This window comes from Arachis ipaensis, chromosome B06, assembly GCF_000816755.2.
Source record: "Arachis ipaensis cultivar K30076 chromosome B06, Araip1.1, whole genome shotgun sequence".
Classification (NCBI taxonomy): domain Eukaryota; kingdom Viridiplantae; phylum Streptophyta; class Magnoliopsida; order Fabales; family Fabaceae; genus Arachis; species Arachis ipaensis.
The window spans coordinates 104,152,691-104,172,162 of NC_029790.2; the positions used below are offsets into that span (position 1 = coordinate 104,152,691).

General features: G+C 37.1%; 1 protein-coding gene across 1 annotated transcript; it reads right to left on the reverse strand.

Moving 5' to 3' along the window:
* Window positions 1,594-3,326, reverse strand: LOC110264094. The gene is made up of 5 exons (XM_021105824.1): window positions 3,158-3,326; window positions 2,992-3,088; window positions 2,667-2,904; window positions 2,471-2,563; window positions 1,594-1,954 (listed from the first exon to the last, which is right to left on the reverse strand). Exons 1-4 carry the CDS (start codon window positions 3,316-3,318, stop codon window positions 2,472-2,474), a joined length of 588 nt encoding a protein of 195 aa, XP_020961483.1. The 5' UTR covers window positions 3,319-3,326; the 3' UTR covers window positions 1,594-1,954; window position 2,471.

Genomic DNA, 19,472 nt, shown 5'->3' on the forward strand with positions numbered 1-19,472 from the left:
CGGTTCAATTTATAAATTTACGAACCAACACACTCAAAAACGCTTTACTAGAAAAAAATTTACTAAAAAAAAATTATAGAAAATCTTTTCATTTATTAAATTACATGCCAAAATTTTTAGTTTAGTTTAACCAACTAACCTAACTTTTGGCCACTATAATAACCAAGCCAAAATATCTTTTTAGTGATTACTCTTAGCAAATTTTTAACAACTTAACTAACCTTTGCAAATTTTTAACAACTTAACTAACCTTTGACCAGCCAACCTAGTTTGACACTGGGTCGACCAAAAATAATATACTGCAGCAAAACCCACAAAGTAATTTTTATTTGCCTTTATCTTGTGAGTGAGTGCGTCGAAGAGATATCAAGAAACTATAAATTTTTTTTATTACTATTGGTTTCTCCTTCTTTAGTAGTCCGTTACTCCTTCTTCCCGTTGTTACGCCACTATCACCGAAACTTGTGTTGTTACGTCACTGTAACTGAAACTTTGAAAAAAAGAGGATAGAAGACTAAGAGAAAAGTTCACGTCGTATTGTTTCCTCCCTCCCTTTTTATGATCCCAATCACAGTGAACCCTCTATCCGATCAGCAACCCGAAAAGGGAAGATTAAAGAAAAACTACCGATTTAATCCTTTTTTTTTACTTCTTTTTGTTCCTTGCTAAAATTTTTGTTCTCTAGTATCAAAATCAAATATAGAGATAGGTTTTATACGTGGCTCAGTAAATATATTATAAAATTAAATTAAATAGAAAATAAAAAAAAGGTATTCTTTGTGTACATAAATTTTATAATTAGATCTATTTAATACTATAATATTAGATGTTATTGACATACGATCTTTAATATAACACAAATTAGCCTTCTTTTCATTGAAACTTTTTACTAATTTAAAAATTTAAAAATTATTCAAATGAGGTTTAATTTTTTTATATATGACAGTTTTTTAAATTAAGTTTAGTAATATCAATATTATGTTGTGATTATATTAAATTGTGTGAATAATTATATTATTCTTATATTGAATTAATAATCATAGAAATAAAAAACACAAATAAATATTAAAGTATATAATAATACAATATTAAGCTCAAAAAGCCACTTAGCCAATTTAATAATTTGGTCATTTGACACTCTACACTCTACTATATAAATTAAAGTGTTATATAGAGAAAAAATAAATTCTTTTTATAATTATTTTTTATTATTTATTGCTATTCAAAATGTAGGTCCTACCTTTTTTAATTTCTCTTTCATTCTATAAAAAAAAATCTATAAACTTATATCTTTACCATATAATTCACCATTTAACTTTAGTCATAATCTTTATCATAAGGCAGATAAATAAAATCTGATTTCCTATCACCACCTGTTTTGTCCCCAGAGTATATGCATTTTCTAAAACTTTCGAATCCTTTTAGCAACACATGTCAATCTACTAAAGAAGACACCTAATGTCCATAGGTATGGATATTTTTCAGTGTCTATACCTTAGACTTCTTGCAAACGATTGAGCTTCGTGTTTTGGGAAATTAAAAATAGTTGAGATTAAATTGGGTCAATGTATATCAAGCTCTCTTGGCTTCAATTATAAGTACCACAACAATTTAGGTTTTAGTCTATTCCATCTATGACCCAAAGAAAATAGTCTATTACTCTATTGCATCTACCAAATGCCAAGAATGTTTAAATGTATCCAGGATACATAATCCAAATCAAGATGCAAGCTTTGTTTAAAATATAAGTAACGATAACAATAGACATGAAGGAAACTGAATTCTCTGCTTGTGTTATCAGTTATTGTGTTGTCAATTAGAAAAAAAGTCCAACTAACAGTTATAACTATGTACTTCTAGAAAGGTACTTGACAGTCCTTCAAGTCTTCTTTGAAAGGGCACATCGTATCATGGCTCTCAAATAGTTCATTAATCTCGGACATTTGGATCCCTACTGCATCAAATGTAAAATCAAAAAGGAAAAACGTAAAACAGTTAACATCATGTATAAGCATGTTAATAAAAATATATAGAGTAATACTCAATTCATTTTTTAAGAAATTTTTGGTCAAAAACAAATTTTAATCACTAAATCAGTCTCTAAACTTTTTTGCTAAACAAATCAGTTCTTATATCAAATTGTTTGTCAATATAGAGGGATTGATTTGAGAATTTAAAAAATGCTTAGAAACAGTTATATCTTCTACTAAATAACGATTGACTGGGTCTATGGTCCCAATACCAAAAATAAAAATAACGGATGAGCCTGATATGTGTAATGTTTTACTAAAAATTGATGTAAGGATTGACATGTCTAACAAAATAAAAGATTAGAGACTGATTTGATAATTAAAATTTGTTGGAAGATTAAATTATCTCGTTAAAAAGACCTTCGGAGACTGATTTGGGATATTATTTGCAGGGAAAGATATGATCAAAAGCAAAGCAGAAAGTAGTAGTTAAACAAAACCTCATTTCCCTTTATTTTTTGCCTTCACAGCTTCTGCATCAGCAAGACCACAAACTTCGCATCGCAAGGGAACATATCGAGAAAGAGGAGTATCTGCACCATAATATAAAAAGTGAAAATAAATTGCTAACAATTTGTAGTGGCAACATTATTATTCACAGAACAAGGCAAACAACAGTTAAGAGAAAATATATACCTTTTTCTGGAGGGTTCGGATTAGGATTTCGCTCACAGTAACTCACATGAACTTCATCATTAGGCATATGATGGATCAAGGCAAAAAAATCAACAGTAGGAACTTCATCTGATGAGTTGGGCAAGATTTCACCAACTTTTTTAGGCCTAGCCCTAAAGTGCAATGCACGAAAACCACCAACCTTCCCACACCACATCGATATATCCCGAACATTATCAGTAACCTTAAATTGTTCTTCCTGAAAAACAAATAACAAGGAAAAAAACTGTAGACACCAAAAAGGAAATCAACAGAAATATATAAGAATGAAATGTTAATAATAAACCTCTTTCCTGTCGTTGTTGTAGTGCTTCATTGCCATTAATGGATAAGGAAACAGTTTCTCAAGATAGTACTTCTTACATAAGCGTTCATATTGATCCCTGTAAAAGGCACATATAAATAAAAGAAATAATGTATGTTATAATAACCAAAAAATCACGTTTACTTACTCTATTTCCTCTTGACTAATAGGATCATCAAGTTGAAGCTGAATTTCCGCCTCCTCATTCCTAATAGATTCTTCACGTGTAACCCTTTTTGGTCTTCGATAGCTGTAGTCGACTTTACGATCACGACGTCTAAGATTGTATGGCATTCGCGATGGTTCCATGCGTGCTGGCTCTGAATAATTTTAATGGAAACACAAACCAGAAACCATGATTTATATATAGAATAGAATAAATATTTACGAGCTCAATTAGTTTCTAGAGGAGGAATTCTAGTAAGGTGAAACCCTAATTAAGCATAGGGAAGTGGTGCAAGCTTTTCTAATTAGTTGCTTCTAGTCATGACCATATATTATTCATATGTTAATCAAACCTCCGTTTATCACTAATAATAATCATATATTCATAGAGACGAAGAAACCTAGCAAGGAAGAAGAGCATAACGATTTGATGAGAACAGGGAGAAACTGGAGAAGATGCATTACCTGGTTGCATGCCGCAGAGATCCTAAGAGTGAAATTAGGAATAATTTATATCTCATCTATATTTTAAGTTTTAAATTAATAACTATGTTTATTTGTGCTGAATTCTTTAAAATAGAACGTTTTAAATAATAGGAATAGGAAAGATGACAATTTTAAAGAATAAGAAAGATGAATGATTTTAAAATAAGATATTAGCATACAAAATTATCTTAGTGTTGGATCCTTCAATCTTCTTTATACAACAAGCGAAACAAATCACTCACCTCACTTAATCACACTAAAAAAATATGCATAAAATATCTGAAAATTTTATTCATCAAAATTGTGTAAATTATCTCACCAAAGGGATTTAAATAGGTCCCTAACAAACTAATTAAAAGATAAGATAAGATATTCGAAAATTAATAGCTATCACTGTTGGACCTCCTCCTGTCTTGACATAGTCCAATGAGCCTTATGAGTTGCCGTAATTTCAACACCACTATTTTTTGAGACGAACTCTTGGTCTCCTTGATATCCAAGACCGGCATAGTATAATTCTTCTAATATTTAGATCTTTAAACGTGACAAGAGTACCATTCTACCCCCTTGTCTTTAAAATGACGAAAATACCCTTCTGAACGCATATCATCCTCTCCCTCTTCAAATAGATTCGTCCTAGAATCTTGTCCACAATTTAGAATTAGTTGTCTTTCTTCCTCTTCATCCATATTAATGCCTCCATAATTGACTAGTAAATCTGTAAAACTTTGAACAATTTCTTTGGAATTCAATGATACTAATGTGCTCTTCTCTAAGCTAGAACTGTCTAGATCTCTCTCACAAGTGTGTTTGTATCTCTCAGTTTCTTTTTCACTCATTGACTCCTCTCACTCGCTATTCTCCTCTTTTCTCTTAAAACTCTCGCTTTCAATCAAATATGAATTCTTTTCACTCAAATAGTCACTCTTTTTCTCAGTTTCTTTTCTCTCATATTTTTCAAATTGCTCACATTCCAAAGACCAAGTTGAAAAATTCTGCACATTTGAATCCTCCAAGACACATCTTTATCCATAGCATACTCAACAAATTCTTCCATATCTGACTTTGAATAAGAATTAAAGATAAGCGTAAAAGAAATCATCTTCTTATGTCGATATATAATATTCTTCTTGAAATCGGGAACTTTGACTTTTGTCTGATCCTCAAATTTTGCTCCTTTGGAACCCCAAGTTGCTATAAATTGTTGCATTTACTCCATGTCAATGGCCAATTTAACCAAATCCTCCATGGTCGCATAATGGTAACGTTGGACTTTATCTGCAAGTTTTTCGTTTAATCCAAATAAAAATCGTTCCATAAGAACCTCAGGACTCCTTTTAATATTAGCCTTGTCCATCAAATATAGAAACTCCTTATGGTACTCCATCACTAATTGTGAACCTTGTTGCAACATACAAAATTTTTCAAAAAAAATTCGTTGTGGTATGATGATGGCACAACCCGATTCCTCATGTGGTATGATGATGACACAAACTGATTCCTCATGATCTTCTTCATCTTCTCCCAACTGTAAATTGGACTTTTTTCTGTAATGTTTTCTAGATCTTCCTAATACAATCCACCATATACGGGCATCATCGAAAAAATTGGCTTGTACTAGTCGAACCTTTTTTTTCTCTAAAAGAATACAATTTACAAAAATCGACTCTACCTTCCTTTTCCATCCGAAATAAGCTTCAGATCATCACTTCCTTTAAATGCAGGAATTTGTAACTGAAAACCGTTTTTAACATATGAGATTCCTTCATCACCATTTTTTTTGCGACTCTTTCTTTTTTTTTGGCAAACACTAACTTTAAAATAGAATAATTGCATAAATAAAAATTAAATAAGAATTTTTTTTATTTTTTTTATTTTTGTGGACTCTAAAGTGAATTTGTAAACATTAAAAAGAGAAAACAAAGAGACTAAATAAGAACCATAGAACTTGTAGATAAATAAGAATTTACCTACGACCTGTAACTGATACCAGATGATAAATAAGAATTTACAACAAAGAGTAATGCCACACATCCAAGTCTTTTTATGAACCAATTTCAACCAAGTTAAATAATAAGACTTAGAATAATGTTAGCCATAACTTATTTTTGTTATGTTAGATTAACTTGGGTGGATTTAGTTAAAAAAATGACTTGGATGTGTAGCATTATTCTCAAAATAATAAGGCGAGATGCGCGATTTTAACTCAGTGATTAGTGGGTGATTGGGTAAATCATACAATTTGAAACTTCTCATCTATGAGGTCGGATAAGTAGATGAGGCCACCTTTTTGGGTGGGCTTTTATTCTTTTTGGGCCTGACTTAATATTTTAGGTCAGGGTATGAACAGTTTTTCTGCTTAATGGTGCGGAGTTTAAAGTCCACAAACTAACCGGCAAGTGTACCGGGTCGTACCAAGTAATCTCAGGTGAGTGAGGGTTGATCCCATGAGAATTGATGGACTGAGCAACAATAGTTGAATGAATCACTTAGTCAGGCAAGCCGAAAATAGTATTTTGAGGTTCAAAAGCATTAAAATACCAACGAGAGAGTGAGAAAACAAACAGTAGAATTTGTGTGAAATGTGTGTGAAAAGACAGTTAAGGTTTCGGACGGAGTTATTTATTCTTCCGGATTAGGTTTTCTTACCAACTATTTTAATCATGTAAGATTCATTTCATGGCAAATTGTAATTGACTAAACCCTAATTCTTTAGTGATTTAGTCTCCTCTAACCTAATGAACCGCTAATTCCTTGGTCACTAATGTAGATTAGAGGGTTAGGTTCAATTCTAGTTTATTGGCCACAAAAACCGTAATTACCCAAATATAAGATGATTATATGTCACGTATCCCATTAAGTCCAAGTAATTAGCAGTTTAGGAGGAATTTACTTTCAAGCTATTATTCGAATGAGATAACTTTTCCAAGAATCAACAAGAATGCATATAGAATAAGGGTTGTTCTTCCGATATACCCAAATTCATAAGATGAAGACTAAAAGTAATCCTTGAAATTGAATCAATACATTAATTAAAATAAAATGATAATAGTCTTAATCCATAAAAAAAAAACAGAGCTCCTAACCTTAAACAAGGAGGTTTAGTGGCTCTTGACTCAGAGAGAAAACTAGGGTTCAGAAAATGTGACAGTGTGTAAGAGAGAAGATCCCCCAAAGGGTTGAATCAATTCCCTTTTATATCTGACCTAATTCGATTTGAAGCTAAAATAAAATAATAAATTCTAAACTGAGAAGATTTTGTTTGTAACTAAAAAAAACTAAAATAAAATAAAATAAAATAAAATAGAACAATTAAAAGCTAAATCCAGCTAAAGATGCTCTTTTGGTGAAAGTGGATCTGCATTACTGGCCCTAAACGCCAGGTTGGGCATTTAGCGCCCTAGGGGACAGAATCACTCCTTTCAATTCCGGCTTGCTGGCACTAAATGTCAGGTTTGGCATTTAGCGCCCTAGTAGGCTGAGAGCTCCCTTCTGTTTCTGAGTTACTGGCGCTAAATGTCCAGGTCCGCGTTTAGTGCCAACTTGGCAGCTTGCAAACTCTTCTCTTTTTTCTTGCGCACGAACTCTGCCAAACCGATCCAAACTTCATCTGAAATAATTAAAACACTAAAGCAACTCAAAGTAGCATCCAAAGAGGTTTCAAATACTAAATTTTAATTAAAACTCAATAAATTTGTATCTAAAATAAATAGAAAATAGAGAAAAGATGCTCACGCATCACAACACCAAACTTGAACTGCTGCTTGTCCTCAAGCAACTAAAAATAATATAAGACTAAGAAGAGAAATCGCCTAAGACTTGAGTGTTCGTTTAAGCTCCTATCCAATTACTAAGTGGGATTAAAGACACTGTGATTCAGAATAGATTTGCTATCTCACTATCCTTCAAAGCTCAGAAATGTTGATATCCTTCAGAACTAGAACTCGGATGATATTATGGATTCTCTTCCTCCTTAAGCTTTGATTAATCCTTGAACACATCTTTTTCTTATCTTTTCTTTGGTGCTTTGCACCTTGAGCCTAGCCGTGACTCTAAGTATTTTGTCTCAAACTTAGCTTGACATAAGAACACCACAAGCACTTAATTGAGGAACTCTTTATGTTCTAATTTTTTCTTTTAATTCTTCCAATCAGTGGTGCTCAGAGCCTTTGGTATACTCTGTAATTGCACTTGTTCTCGACTCTTAGTGCTCTGTCTCAAGGGTTACTTGATACATTCACACCACAAGCATATGCTTAGGAAAATAACATTTTGAGCTTTTAATCATAATTGACCTTCCTAACCATTGATGCTCAGAGTCTTGGACCTTGATTTTTCATAATATTTTTCTTTTTGCTGTTTGTTTTGCTTCAAGGATTAACTTCTTATTCAATTTAGAGAATCCATAATATTTTTCTAAGTTCATGTACCTCAAGAATCAACATTCTTGACTTCAATATCAATTATGAACTATTCAATTCATACATTTAGAATCAAAGATAATACCACCACATCAAAGTAACTAGAACAACTTAGAATATATAACTCAAGTCTCATGCATTTTACTACTTCTTTTCTTTTTCTTTCGATTTTTCAAGCTCAATGAGCAATACATGAGACATTTTTCAAATTAAACATAAAATATCAAATCAAATAACTAAGTTAGAAAAGCAATAAAACACTACTAATAATTATGAAAGGGCTTTAAATAGATAATAGAAAATAAGATAATATACTGAAAAATAGAAAATAAATAAAGCAGCAGATAATGAAACTCAACCACCTCAGTCATGGTGGCCGCTCCCTCCCGGAAATCCTCTCTAGTGTCTCAGCTCCTCTAACTCTCGCCTCTAGCTCTGTTGTTCCTCCATTAGCTAATGAAAGAGGGCAGAGTGATCCTGATGCTCTATCCTCTACTAATCAACAGATGATGTCAGCTGCCTAATAGATGTAGTCAACTGATCCCAATAGTCACAAGGAGGGAAATAATATCCCTGAGGTATCTTAGACACCTCCTGCTTAGGAGGAGGAACTGACTCTTGAGGTAGTGATCGCCTAAGCTCCTTGGCATACTCCATATCCCTCCGAGTGATCGGCCTCTCAATGTCAATAGGGGTATCTCCATCAATACAGACTCGAGCGACCTCGCACAGGCGGAAGATAAAGTGAGGGAAGGCCAATCTAGCAGAGGTGGAGGCCTTCGCCACTATGCTGTACAGCTCTTGAGGGATCACACGATGCACCTCTACCTTATTACCTAGTATGATGTAATGAATCATCACAGCTCGGTCAATAGTAACCTTAGACCGGTTACTTGTAGGGATGATGGAGCACTGAATGAACTCCAACCATCCCCGAGCAACCAGCTTCAGATCATGCCTTCTCAGTTGGTATGGCTGCCCTCTAGCGTACCTCCTCCACTGTGCTCCAGAGAGGCATATATCAGTGAGTATCTAGTCCAGTCTCTTATCGGTGTTGACTCTGTGAGTGTAGGAGTGAGGGTCCTCTCTGGATGGTGGCAGCTGAAGTATATCCCTGACTCTTTCCGGACTAAACTCTAGGATCCTCCCTCGGACCATAGTGCGCCAATTCTTTGGGTCGGGGTTCATGCCCTTGACATGCTTGTAAGTTAACCAAACATTGGCGTAGAATTTCCTGACCATTAGAACACCAACATCGGTCACGGGGTTGCATAGAACTTCCCAATCCCTCCTCAGAATCTGTTTTCGGATCTCTGGATATTTATCTGGTTGCAAATCAAATCGGACCTCTGGGATCACCTTCTTTTTGCTCACAACTTCATTGAAGTGATCCTCATGGGTCTTGGAAAAGAATCGGCAAAAGTCAAATGGACTGGTTGTAGGAGCATTCTCCAGTTTTTAGTGCCATATGGATAATGATAGAAATGGAAAAGCGAAGCGCCCCAACACCAAACTTAAAACTGTTGTTCGTTCCCAAGCATAGAGAAATAGAAATAAAAAAGATAAAGAAGGAAAAGGTCAAAAGGGAAAATATAGTAAAAAGGGAAATACGAAAAATGAAAATAGAGGAAAAGGAAAATAGAAGGGGGGAGGAGCATGTTCGGCTATGAAGGGGAAAAGAGTAAAAAATGAAAGGAAGGGAAGAATAGGTAAAGAAAGAGGGAGATGTAAGATGGTAAAATGTGATGTAGTGTGATGAAAGTGAAAAAGGGGTGGGGTTTTATAATAGAGGGGGTAGGTTACGTGTATGAGAGAGGGGATGGGATCAATAAAAATTGGAATTGTATTAGATAGGGAGGGGATAACGGTTAAGGAATGGGGAAGAGATATTTGGTGGGATTGTTGGGATATGATAGGGTAATGGGAGGTATGGTTGGTATATAGGGGAATGAATGGGGATGGGAAAGTGGATAGGGGGTAAGAAGGAGTGGGGAGTGTGTAAGAGATGGTTAAAGTAGTTGGGACCCATTGTTGTTACCATTGGTAATGTTTAAACCCTTTCCTCAAAATCAAATTATGTGCTGCTAGCGCTAAACGACAGCCTCGGCGTTTAACGCCATAACACTGTGAAACTTGTGCCATCTAGGGCGTTAAACTCCCTCCCTAGCGTTTAATGCCAGTGATGCAAATGATTTTTTTTTGAAACTGAGGAATGGTATCATCCAGGGTGTTAAACGCCCTCCCTGGCATTTAACGCCAGCACCCTTGTTGCCAATTCAGGCGCTAAACACTCAGCTTGGCGTTTAACGCCCAAATCGACGTAAAGCCACTTAGAATTGCGTGCTCCTCGGTGCTAAATGCCCTGCCTGGCGTTTAGTGCCACCCTTCAGCAAGTTCCTGAGAATTGTGCCATCTCAGGCATTGAACGCCCATCCTGGCACTCGAGTAAAATGCTCTCCAGGGTGTTCTGTTTCTCCCCCAGATTTCTCCTGTTCCTATTCTAAACACCTTGCATGACCATAAACATAAGTAAACCCCAGAAAACTATGAATAGAAGTTATAAATAAACGAAAATTAAACTGAAAACAAAATCTGAGGATACTCAGGGTTGGGTTGCCTCCCAACAAGCGCTTCTTTACCGTCACTAGCTTGACGGTCAGCTCTGCTAAGGTGAGGGTTGATCATAGTGCCTTATCTCTTCACCTCTCACTGTAAATTTTTTTCCTGTGTTTTCATGGATTAACTCAATATGCTCAAGAGAGATGATTCTGTTTACTGTATGAGGCAACACTTGACTCTTAGTTAACACCACTTTCATTCCTGGTGAGAAATCTTCAGAGGGGATCTTTTTATTTCTCTATCCATTGGGTATTTTCTTCTTGGGACATTACTCCTTGGTGGATGACTCACACCCAACACCAAACTTGGGTTTGATGTCAGGGAAAATTGTATTGATTTCCACCAAAGAAGGCTTTATCTGTAAATCTTGTAGTGTATTATCAGGAGGTTCTTGAAGGTTTTGAATACTAAGCTCAGTCTGCAAGCACCTTTTCCCTCTGCCTATTAAAGGCATAGTTTTGAATACATGAAAAGCTAATTTCTCAGTATGCATTCTAAGCACTAAATTCACCTTCTTCTACATCAATAAGAGCTCTCCCATTGGCTAGGAATGGTCTCCTAAGATTATAGAGGCATTTTCATCCTCTCCCGTGTCAAGAATCACAAAATCTGCTGGGAGAAAGAACTTCCCCACCTTGACCAAGATGTTCTCCACTAAAAGAACTTTCTCACCTTGACCAAGATGTTCTCCACTATTCCATGCACATATTTTAGAGATTTATCTGCCTTTTGTAATGCTATCCTTGTTGGTAGTGTGAAAGAGCGAAACTCTCGCGCGATCTAGAAATTTCACAATAAATTCACGTTGTAAGTATAGCTTCTAGACCGACAAGAATTCCTTTCTTACAAACGTTTTGGTTGTCACAAGTAACAAACCCAATAAAATTTATAAACCGAAGTATTTAAACCTCGGGTCGTCTTCTCAAGGAATTGCAGGGAAGTATGATTTATTATTGGTTATGGAAAACAGTATTTTTGGGTTTTGAAAAGGTTTGAACAAGAGAAATAAATTGCAGGAATTAGTAAATCAATAACTAAGAAAACTCTTGGCAAGGTATGAAAATTAGAAGTCCTATCCTAGTTATCCTTATCAATGGTGATGAGAATTATATTTTGCTTCCCACTAAGTCAACCTCTAACTATGAAGGTAAGTCAAGTAGATAAATCAATTTAACACCTAAAGTCCTAGTCAACTCCTAAGGAAAGACTAGAGTTATAGGAATTTAAATCAATCAGCAAAGATAACAATTATCAATCACGATGAATTTAACAACTCAAGAGTTACCAATTAATCAATTAAAACCAAGAATATAAAAAGCTAAATAAGAATCATAAATCTGAAATACCTCAATTGCATTAATAATAGAAAATCAATCTAAATATAAAGAGTTCATAAACTAAATTGATAAAATAAATAAAAGGAACATTGAACCTGTAATAAAGATAAATAGTCCTAAAATTGAGAGAAATCCTAATCCTAATCCTAAGAGAGAGGAGAGAACATCTCTCTCTAAAAACTACATCCTAATATTGTGAATTATGGAAGACCTGCCAAGAATGGATGCATTCCCCCACTTTATAGCCTCTAATATGTGTTTTCTGGACTTGGATCTGGGCCAAAAGGGTTTCAAAAATCGCTGGGGGCATTTTCTGCAGTTTCTGCACGTGGCGTCTGTCACGCGTTAGCGTGGGTCACGCGTTCGCGTTGCTTGCGTTTTACGCCAGGCACGTGGTCGCGTCGTCCATGCATTCGCGTCGGTGCCTTCTCTTTAAAACTCTATTTTTATGATTTCCTTCCATTTTTGTATGTTTCCTTTCTGTCCTCTAAGCCATTTCTGCCCTATGAAATCTGAAAATACTTAACACACAAATCACGGCATCGAATGGTAATAAAGGATAAATAAATTTTAATATTAATAAAGCATAGGAAACATGTTTTTATAAATCTCATAAAATGAGGAAGGAATGGTGAAACCATGCAATTTATATGAATAAATGTGTGAAAAATTGATAAAAATCACTCAATTGAGTACAAGATAAACCATGAAATAGTGGTTTATCATAGTGCCTCTTAGATTTGCAACATCTTCATCGCAGACAAGGGCATTAAATTAATACTTGCACCAAGATTGCATAAGACTTTGTCAAAGGTTGTGCTCCTAATAGTGCATGGAATCTGAAAGCTCCCTGGATCTGCATCTTTTCTGCCAACTTGCTCTGAATTATGGCACTACATTTCTTAGTTAGAACCACTGTCTCATCTCCCCTTAAAGTCTTCTTCTTGGAGAGTAAATCCTTGATGAACTTGACATAGAGAGGCATTTACTCCAAAACTTCTGCAAAAGGAAGATTGATTTGAAACTTTCTAAAGATTTCCAAGAACTTTGAAAACTCCTTATCCTCGGTCTCCTTTTAGAAATTTTGAGGGTATGGCATCTTCGGCTTGTACTCGGGTATCTTAGGTAATGACGGACATTTCTCATGATCAATTGAAGATGGGTCATTCTCAGTTTTCTCTAAAGCTTCTTTTTCAATTGGTCCTTTAATAACTTGTTCTTCCTCTCCATTCACTGATTCACTCACTATTATGATAACCTTGTACTCTTCTCTTGGATTAGGCACTGTGTCACTAGGAAGAGTGTTAGGGGGCTTTTCAGGTACTTGCTTGTTCAACTGACCCACTTGTATCTTCAAGTTCTGAAGTGAAGCTTTGGTCTTCTGCATGAAACTATGAGTGCTCTTGGAGAGTTCTGCAACTATGAAAGCCAAGCCAAGAGTATTTTGAGGTTGAGAGGGCACTTGTTATGGTTGAAAGGCTTAAAACTGACGATTGTTGAAATTTTTCTAATTAAAACTGCCCTGAGAATTATTGAAGTTCGGTTGCCTCTGAGATTGGTCTCTCCACCCAAAGTTGGGGTGATTCCTCCATCTCTGATTAAATGTCTTGGTATAGGGATCATTATTGGAATTTCTGGAGGAATTTTCCATGAAATTAAATTGCTCAGGAATAAATTGGCCATACTCATAATTCTCACCTTGAGGATAGCAACTATTTATGTCATAAGAAGTTTCCTGAGCACTGACGGCTGAGACTTGCATTCCACTCAAGTGTTGTGTAATAGCATTAATTTGCTGAGGCATAGCTTTATTCTGAGCCAGAATAGCATCCAAGGTATCCAATTCCATGACTCTCTTCTTCACTGTGGTCCTCTCAGAAGAGTACAAATATTAGTTGTTAGTAACCATCTCAATCAACTTCATAGCTTTCTCAGGGGTCTTTTTCATGTGGAGTGACCCTCTTACAGAGTTATCCAGAGACACCTTGATGTCTCAGAGACTCCATCATAGAATATCTGCAACTGAATCTAGTCTGAGAACATATCAGGAGGAAACTTCCTGAGTGTTAATTTGTATCTATCCTAGCCTTCATAGAGAGACTCGCCCTCTCTCTGCCTGAAGGTCTAAACATCTGTCCTCAGCTTAGGTAGCCTCTGAGGGGAAAAAAAACTTGGTCAGAAACCTTTTGACCATCTTATCCCTAGCGTCTAAGCTCTCCTTGGGCCGAGTGTCAAGCCATGTTTAGCTCAGTCCTATACAGCAAATGGGAAGAGAAGTAGCTTGTAGACATCAGGATGGACTCCATTAGTCTTCACAGTGTCATATATCTGTAGAAATTTTGACATAAACCAGTTTGGGTCTTCCTGTGGGAGTCCATGAAATTGACAATTCTGCTGCACCAGAGAAATCAACTGAGGTTTCAGCTAAAGTTATTAGCAGTAACAGGGGGTACGACAATATATTACCATAGAAGTTAGGAGCGGGAGCAGTGTACGAGCCAAGTGTTCTCCTTGGTTGTTCAAGCTTATTTGGAGGATTAACAATATTGGTATTAACTGCATTGTTGTTGTTATTGAGCTCTATAGTGAACTCTTCAGCTTCCTTCTGAAAATTATCTCTAAGATTTTCATTGGCTATATAAGCTCTAGCTTATTGTAAATGCTGCCTTAAGGTTTTCTCAATCTCAAGATCAAAGTCTAAAAGAGGTTCTTTGTTCTTGTTTCTACTCATAAACAGACAGAAAACAAAGAAAAATGAGAATCTCTACGTCAGAGAGCAGAGAGTTTCCAGTGAGATATCCTGTGTAAAAGCAATAAAATAAGATAAAATGCAATAATAAGACAAAAATTTTCAAAAATCAACAAGGAAATAAACCACTAAATTGCAAAATAATGAAGAGAAAATTAATCAGAAAAAATAAAATTAAATTACTAAGGGGGACACCAAACTTAATTTCAGAAATTGAGGAAAAATTTTAACTAAAATAAAGCTTAAATTTTCGAAAATTTGAAGAACAAATCAAATATAAATTAAAACTAAAATCACCTAATCTAAGAAATCAAACAATGGTTAGTCGTCAATCACAGTCAATCCCCGGCAACGGCACCAAAAACTTGGTGTGGAGTTCAAAGTCCACAAACTAACCGGCAAGTGCACCGTGTCATACCAACAAATACCTTGGGTGAGTGAGGGTGGATCCCGCGAGGATTGACGAACTGAGCAACAATAGTCGAATGAATCACTTAGTTAGGCAAACAGAAAATGGTGCTTTGAGGTTCAAAAGCATTAAAATACTAACGTAAAGAGTGAGACAAGCAAATAATAGAATTGGTGTGAAACAGATGGGAGAAGATAGTTAAGGTTTGGGAATTATTTATTCGTCTGGATTGAGTTTTCTTACCAACTATTTTAATCATGCAAGATTCATTTTATGGCAAACTATAATTGACTAAACCCTAATTCTTTAGTGATTTAGTCTCCTCTAACCTAATCAACTGTCAATTCCTTGGTCAGTTAATATAGATTAGAGGGTTAGGTTCAATTCTAGTTTATTCGCCACAAGAATTCTAATTACCCAAATATAAGAGGATTATATGTCACGTATCCCGCTAAGTCAAAGTAATTAGCAGTTTAGGAGAAATTTACTTTCAAGCTAGTCTTCAAGTGAGAAGAATCACAAGAATTCATGTAGAATGAGAATTATTCTTCTGATATATTCAAATTCATGAGATGAAGAACAAAAGTAATCCTTTAAATTGAATCGATACATTAATTAAAATAGAATGATAATAGTCTTAATCCATGGAAATAAAATAGGGTTCAAAAATTGTGAAAGTGTGAAAGAGAGAAGATCCCCCACAGGGATGAATCTTTTTCCTTTTATATCTAACTGTTCCGAGGGTTACCTGAAACTGTAGGTCGATCTCGGATGAGATCTTCTGTATTGGTCGGAGATGGCGTGTCCAGCTAGCTGGTGGCGGCCGGAGCTGCTGTGTCCGACTTGTTGGACTTGCTGCACTGCTGATCCTTGGCCACCGGAGGGTGGGGGGTACCTGCAAGAGACTCCGATGCTTAAGTTAGCACGGGTATTAAGCAGGTTTTATGTAGAATCAGAGTATGAGTTATACCTGGGTGCTCCAGTGTATTTATAGTGGTTGTAGAGTGACCTCTCTAGATAAGATAAGTTAGTTATCTTATCTTATCTTTATCTTTGAGTTGAGGTCAGCTTATCTTCTAGGAAACCGCCCTTATCTCTATAGGCTCGGACGGCCTTTGAATTTGGGTCGTGTTCCTCTGTTTGGGCCTTCTTGGGCCTTCCTGTCGATTTGGCCGAGCTCTTTTTGAGAAGAGGTCGGATAGTATGACTTTAAGAGGTCGGTCGCTTTGTCGCCGATCATCCCGGGTCGGATAGCTCGACCCAAGGTATGAACAGTGCCCCTGCTTGAGCTCAGTCTTTCTTGTTGAGGTCGAATCCTTGGCTTCGGTCCTTTTTAGTGAAGCCGAACTCAAGCATTTTGTCGATTCCTTTCTTTGTAGATTCTTTTTGAATGTGGAACGTTTCTTCTTTCGCTTCTTCTGAAAGCGCGCGCTTTTGCCTTTAATATTTTGACTTTGGGAATATGCGAAGCTTTAAATACCTTCATTAATTGGTTTTAATTGCCCGTTTCCCTTGTTTTTTATTTTGAATCTTTCGATCAAAAAACGGTTTCTCTCCTTCGTAACTTCTTCTTTCACTCCCTCACTTTCTATTTTTATCCGCATTGTTCTGCCTTTCCTTGCGTGATAGCGTCAGTTGGCGATTCTCTGGGTTGATTCCATTTTCCCGTCTTCAGTTTTTGCAGTTTCTCTTTTGTTCCAGGTTGGTTTTCTCCTTCCCTTTCTTCTGCGTCATTTTCTTGTCTGATTTAGAGAAAGTCTGATTTGGAGAAAGTTTGGATTTTTCTGTTTTACTGTGCCTGATTATTGTGTATTCTGGGATTTCTTCGTCTTTTTGTGTGATTTCTTTGACTTTCTCTGCTGCTTGATGCCTTTAGAGTTTTGCATGTTGCCGCCGCTTCCGCTTATGCTTTTGATGATTGTATTCGAAATGATGATTTTTGTTTCTGAATAAAGGTTGTATCTTTGACGATTTTCCTGCTTTCGGCTTTTTTGCTATGCCTTGTTGTTTGGTGAAACTGTAGAAAGATAGTGGCTTTTTGTGTTTTTGCTTCCTTTGCATTTATTTGAGGCCTTCGTAAGCTGTAGGAATTTTCTGAATCCTTGCCTTGTTTCTGCCTCCAAAAGATGCCCCAGGACTTTGGTTTTGAGTCTTGGGGTTTTCCTTTCCTATGTGTTTGCCTGTGTCATTTTTGTCGAGTTGTTTTGCCCCTCGTCCGAGATATTTTTTAGTAATCCAATCTTCTTTTCTTATTTGTAGGATTAGTCGGCGTCATGTCTTCTCGCAATAACATTGTAGAGGTGTCTTTCAAAGTTCCTGAGGGGATATCTGATTGGCTAGACTCCCTTGTCCTAATGTGTGTCTCTGTCGTGGATGCTGAATTTTGTGTAGAACTGAGGAAGCATCATAGGATTTGTAGTGGCAGTGCCCGGGAGAGGGATTATGAGCTCGCAGCTCCTGATTCTGATGAGAGGGCTTGCTTTTCTACTTTCGTCGAGGGGGAGCGTCCCTTCTTTTATGCTTATGAATACTTCTTCAGCCAGTTAGACGTTACTTTTCCTTTTACTGCTTTTGAAACTGACCTGTTGTGGTCATGTAACATTGCTCCATCCCAGCTTCATCCGAATTCCTGGGGTTTTATCAAAATATTTCAACTGCTTTGCCAGGAGTTAGGCATAGCACCTTCTGAAACTCTTTTCCTTTATCTTTTTGTCTCGGCCATGCCCGGAGGTTCCTCTAAAAAGAAAGCTTCCTGGGTTTCTTTCAGGTCGGCCCAGGGGCATAAAGTTTTTGCCATGTATGATGAGTCTTTTAAAGATTTTAAGAACTATTTCTTCCGCGTCCATGCTGTTGAGGGGGTCCGCCCTTTTTTTCTTGATGAAAATGATGAGCCTGCTTTTCCTCTAGAGTGGCAAAAGAATGTGAGAGTGCCACGTTATACATGGGAGATGCTTAATGAGGTTGAGCGGGCTTTTGTGGTTGTTCTTGAGGATTTGTGGGGAAACCACCCCATCTAGATACAAAAAGATTCTTGAGTGATCCGTCTTTGGTTCAAACTGCTTTGGGTACTGTCTGATTTGTTTTTATACTTGCTTTCTGAGCTTTTCTTTTCCTGTGTTGTAACTTGTCGTTATGGTTGATTCTATTCTTTTAGAGATGTCGAAAAATAATGATTCCATGAAGGCCTATAAGAAGGCGAAGAAGGCTGCTGCTACTCAAAACATCTCGGCCAAGGCGGCCGGGGAGAGATCTTCCCAAGTGCAAGTGAAGCCGCCCGTGCTGAGTTCTCCTGGGCCGAGGAAAGTGATCCCGACTCCTCGGGTTCGTCTGGCCGAGCCTCCACAGTCTTCAGCTGCTACTTCTGGTGCTCCTCTCAATAAGAAACAAAAAACAACTGAGGTCTTCAACCTTGACGCCCCTGATTTTAATGCAATCGAATTTGTAGATCAGCAGATCGGTCCCTACGGTACCTTCCCCATGGATGATGTGTCAATCCTTCGCCATCTAGATTTTATGACCTGAAACAATGTTAAAATGGCGTACATGGGGGCTGCCTTGTACCGAACTGCTCAGAATCTTCCTCTCCATGCCACTAAGGAATTTATGGAGGAGGCTAAACTGGAGTTCGACCGGATGAAGGGCCTGAAGGAGGAGCTTGAGGTAAAGGTAGCCAAGTTGGAGAAGGATCTGGAGAATGAGAAGGCGAGTTCCCTCTCTCTGGCGGCTTCGGTGAGGCTGGCTGAGGATACGGCTATGAGACATAAGGACAGTTATGTGACATCTTATCGGGAGGTGGTGCGCTTGAGGGAGGAGTTGGAGAATGCCTGAGCTGATTACTCTGAGCTCCAAGGTCATCTCGTTGGCAGTGTGACTGCTGCTTACGAGAACCTGAAGGAGCAGGTTCGGATTATTGCTCCCGAGGCTGACCTCACTCTCTTCAGCCTGGAGAATGTCGTCAGGGATGGGAAGGTTGTCCCCGATGATGAGGATGATGATGATGTTGAACCTCTCCCTGTTCCTTCTGCCAAGGTGTCAGCTCCTACTGTTCCTCCTGCTGAGGTCGGCCCTCCTGTTTCTGATCCTGACTGCCAGATCTTAAACCGGGACGATGGTACTGTGGATGCTGTTCCTCTCCAGGCTCGCCCTCCTTCTCCTGATGCTATTAAAAAGTCTTCTGATCTGTAGTTTTTGGATATCTGTGTAGTTGGCCTGGCTTGTGGGCTTTTAACTTTTTATTTTGTGGTAGGTATCCTTTGATGACACTCTTTTTGGTTGCT

Coding starts and splice junctions, on each gene's coding strand:
- LOC110264094 (XM_021105824.1), bottom strand. CDS start 3,318: ATGGAACCATCGCGAATGCCATACAATCTTAGACGTCGTGATCGTAAA. Junction 3,089..3,157: donor ATTAGTCAAGAGGAAATAGA/GTAAGTAAACGT, acceptor TGCCTTTTACAG/GGATCAATATGAACGCTTAT. Junction 2,564..2,666: donor TCCGAACCCTCCAGAAAAAG/GTATATATTTTC, acceptor ATTATGGTGCAG/ATACTCCTCTTTCTCGATAT.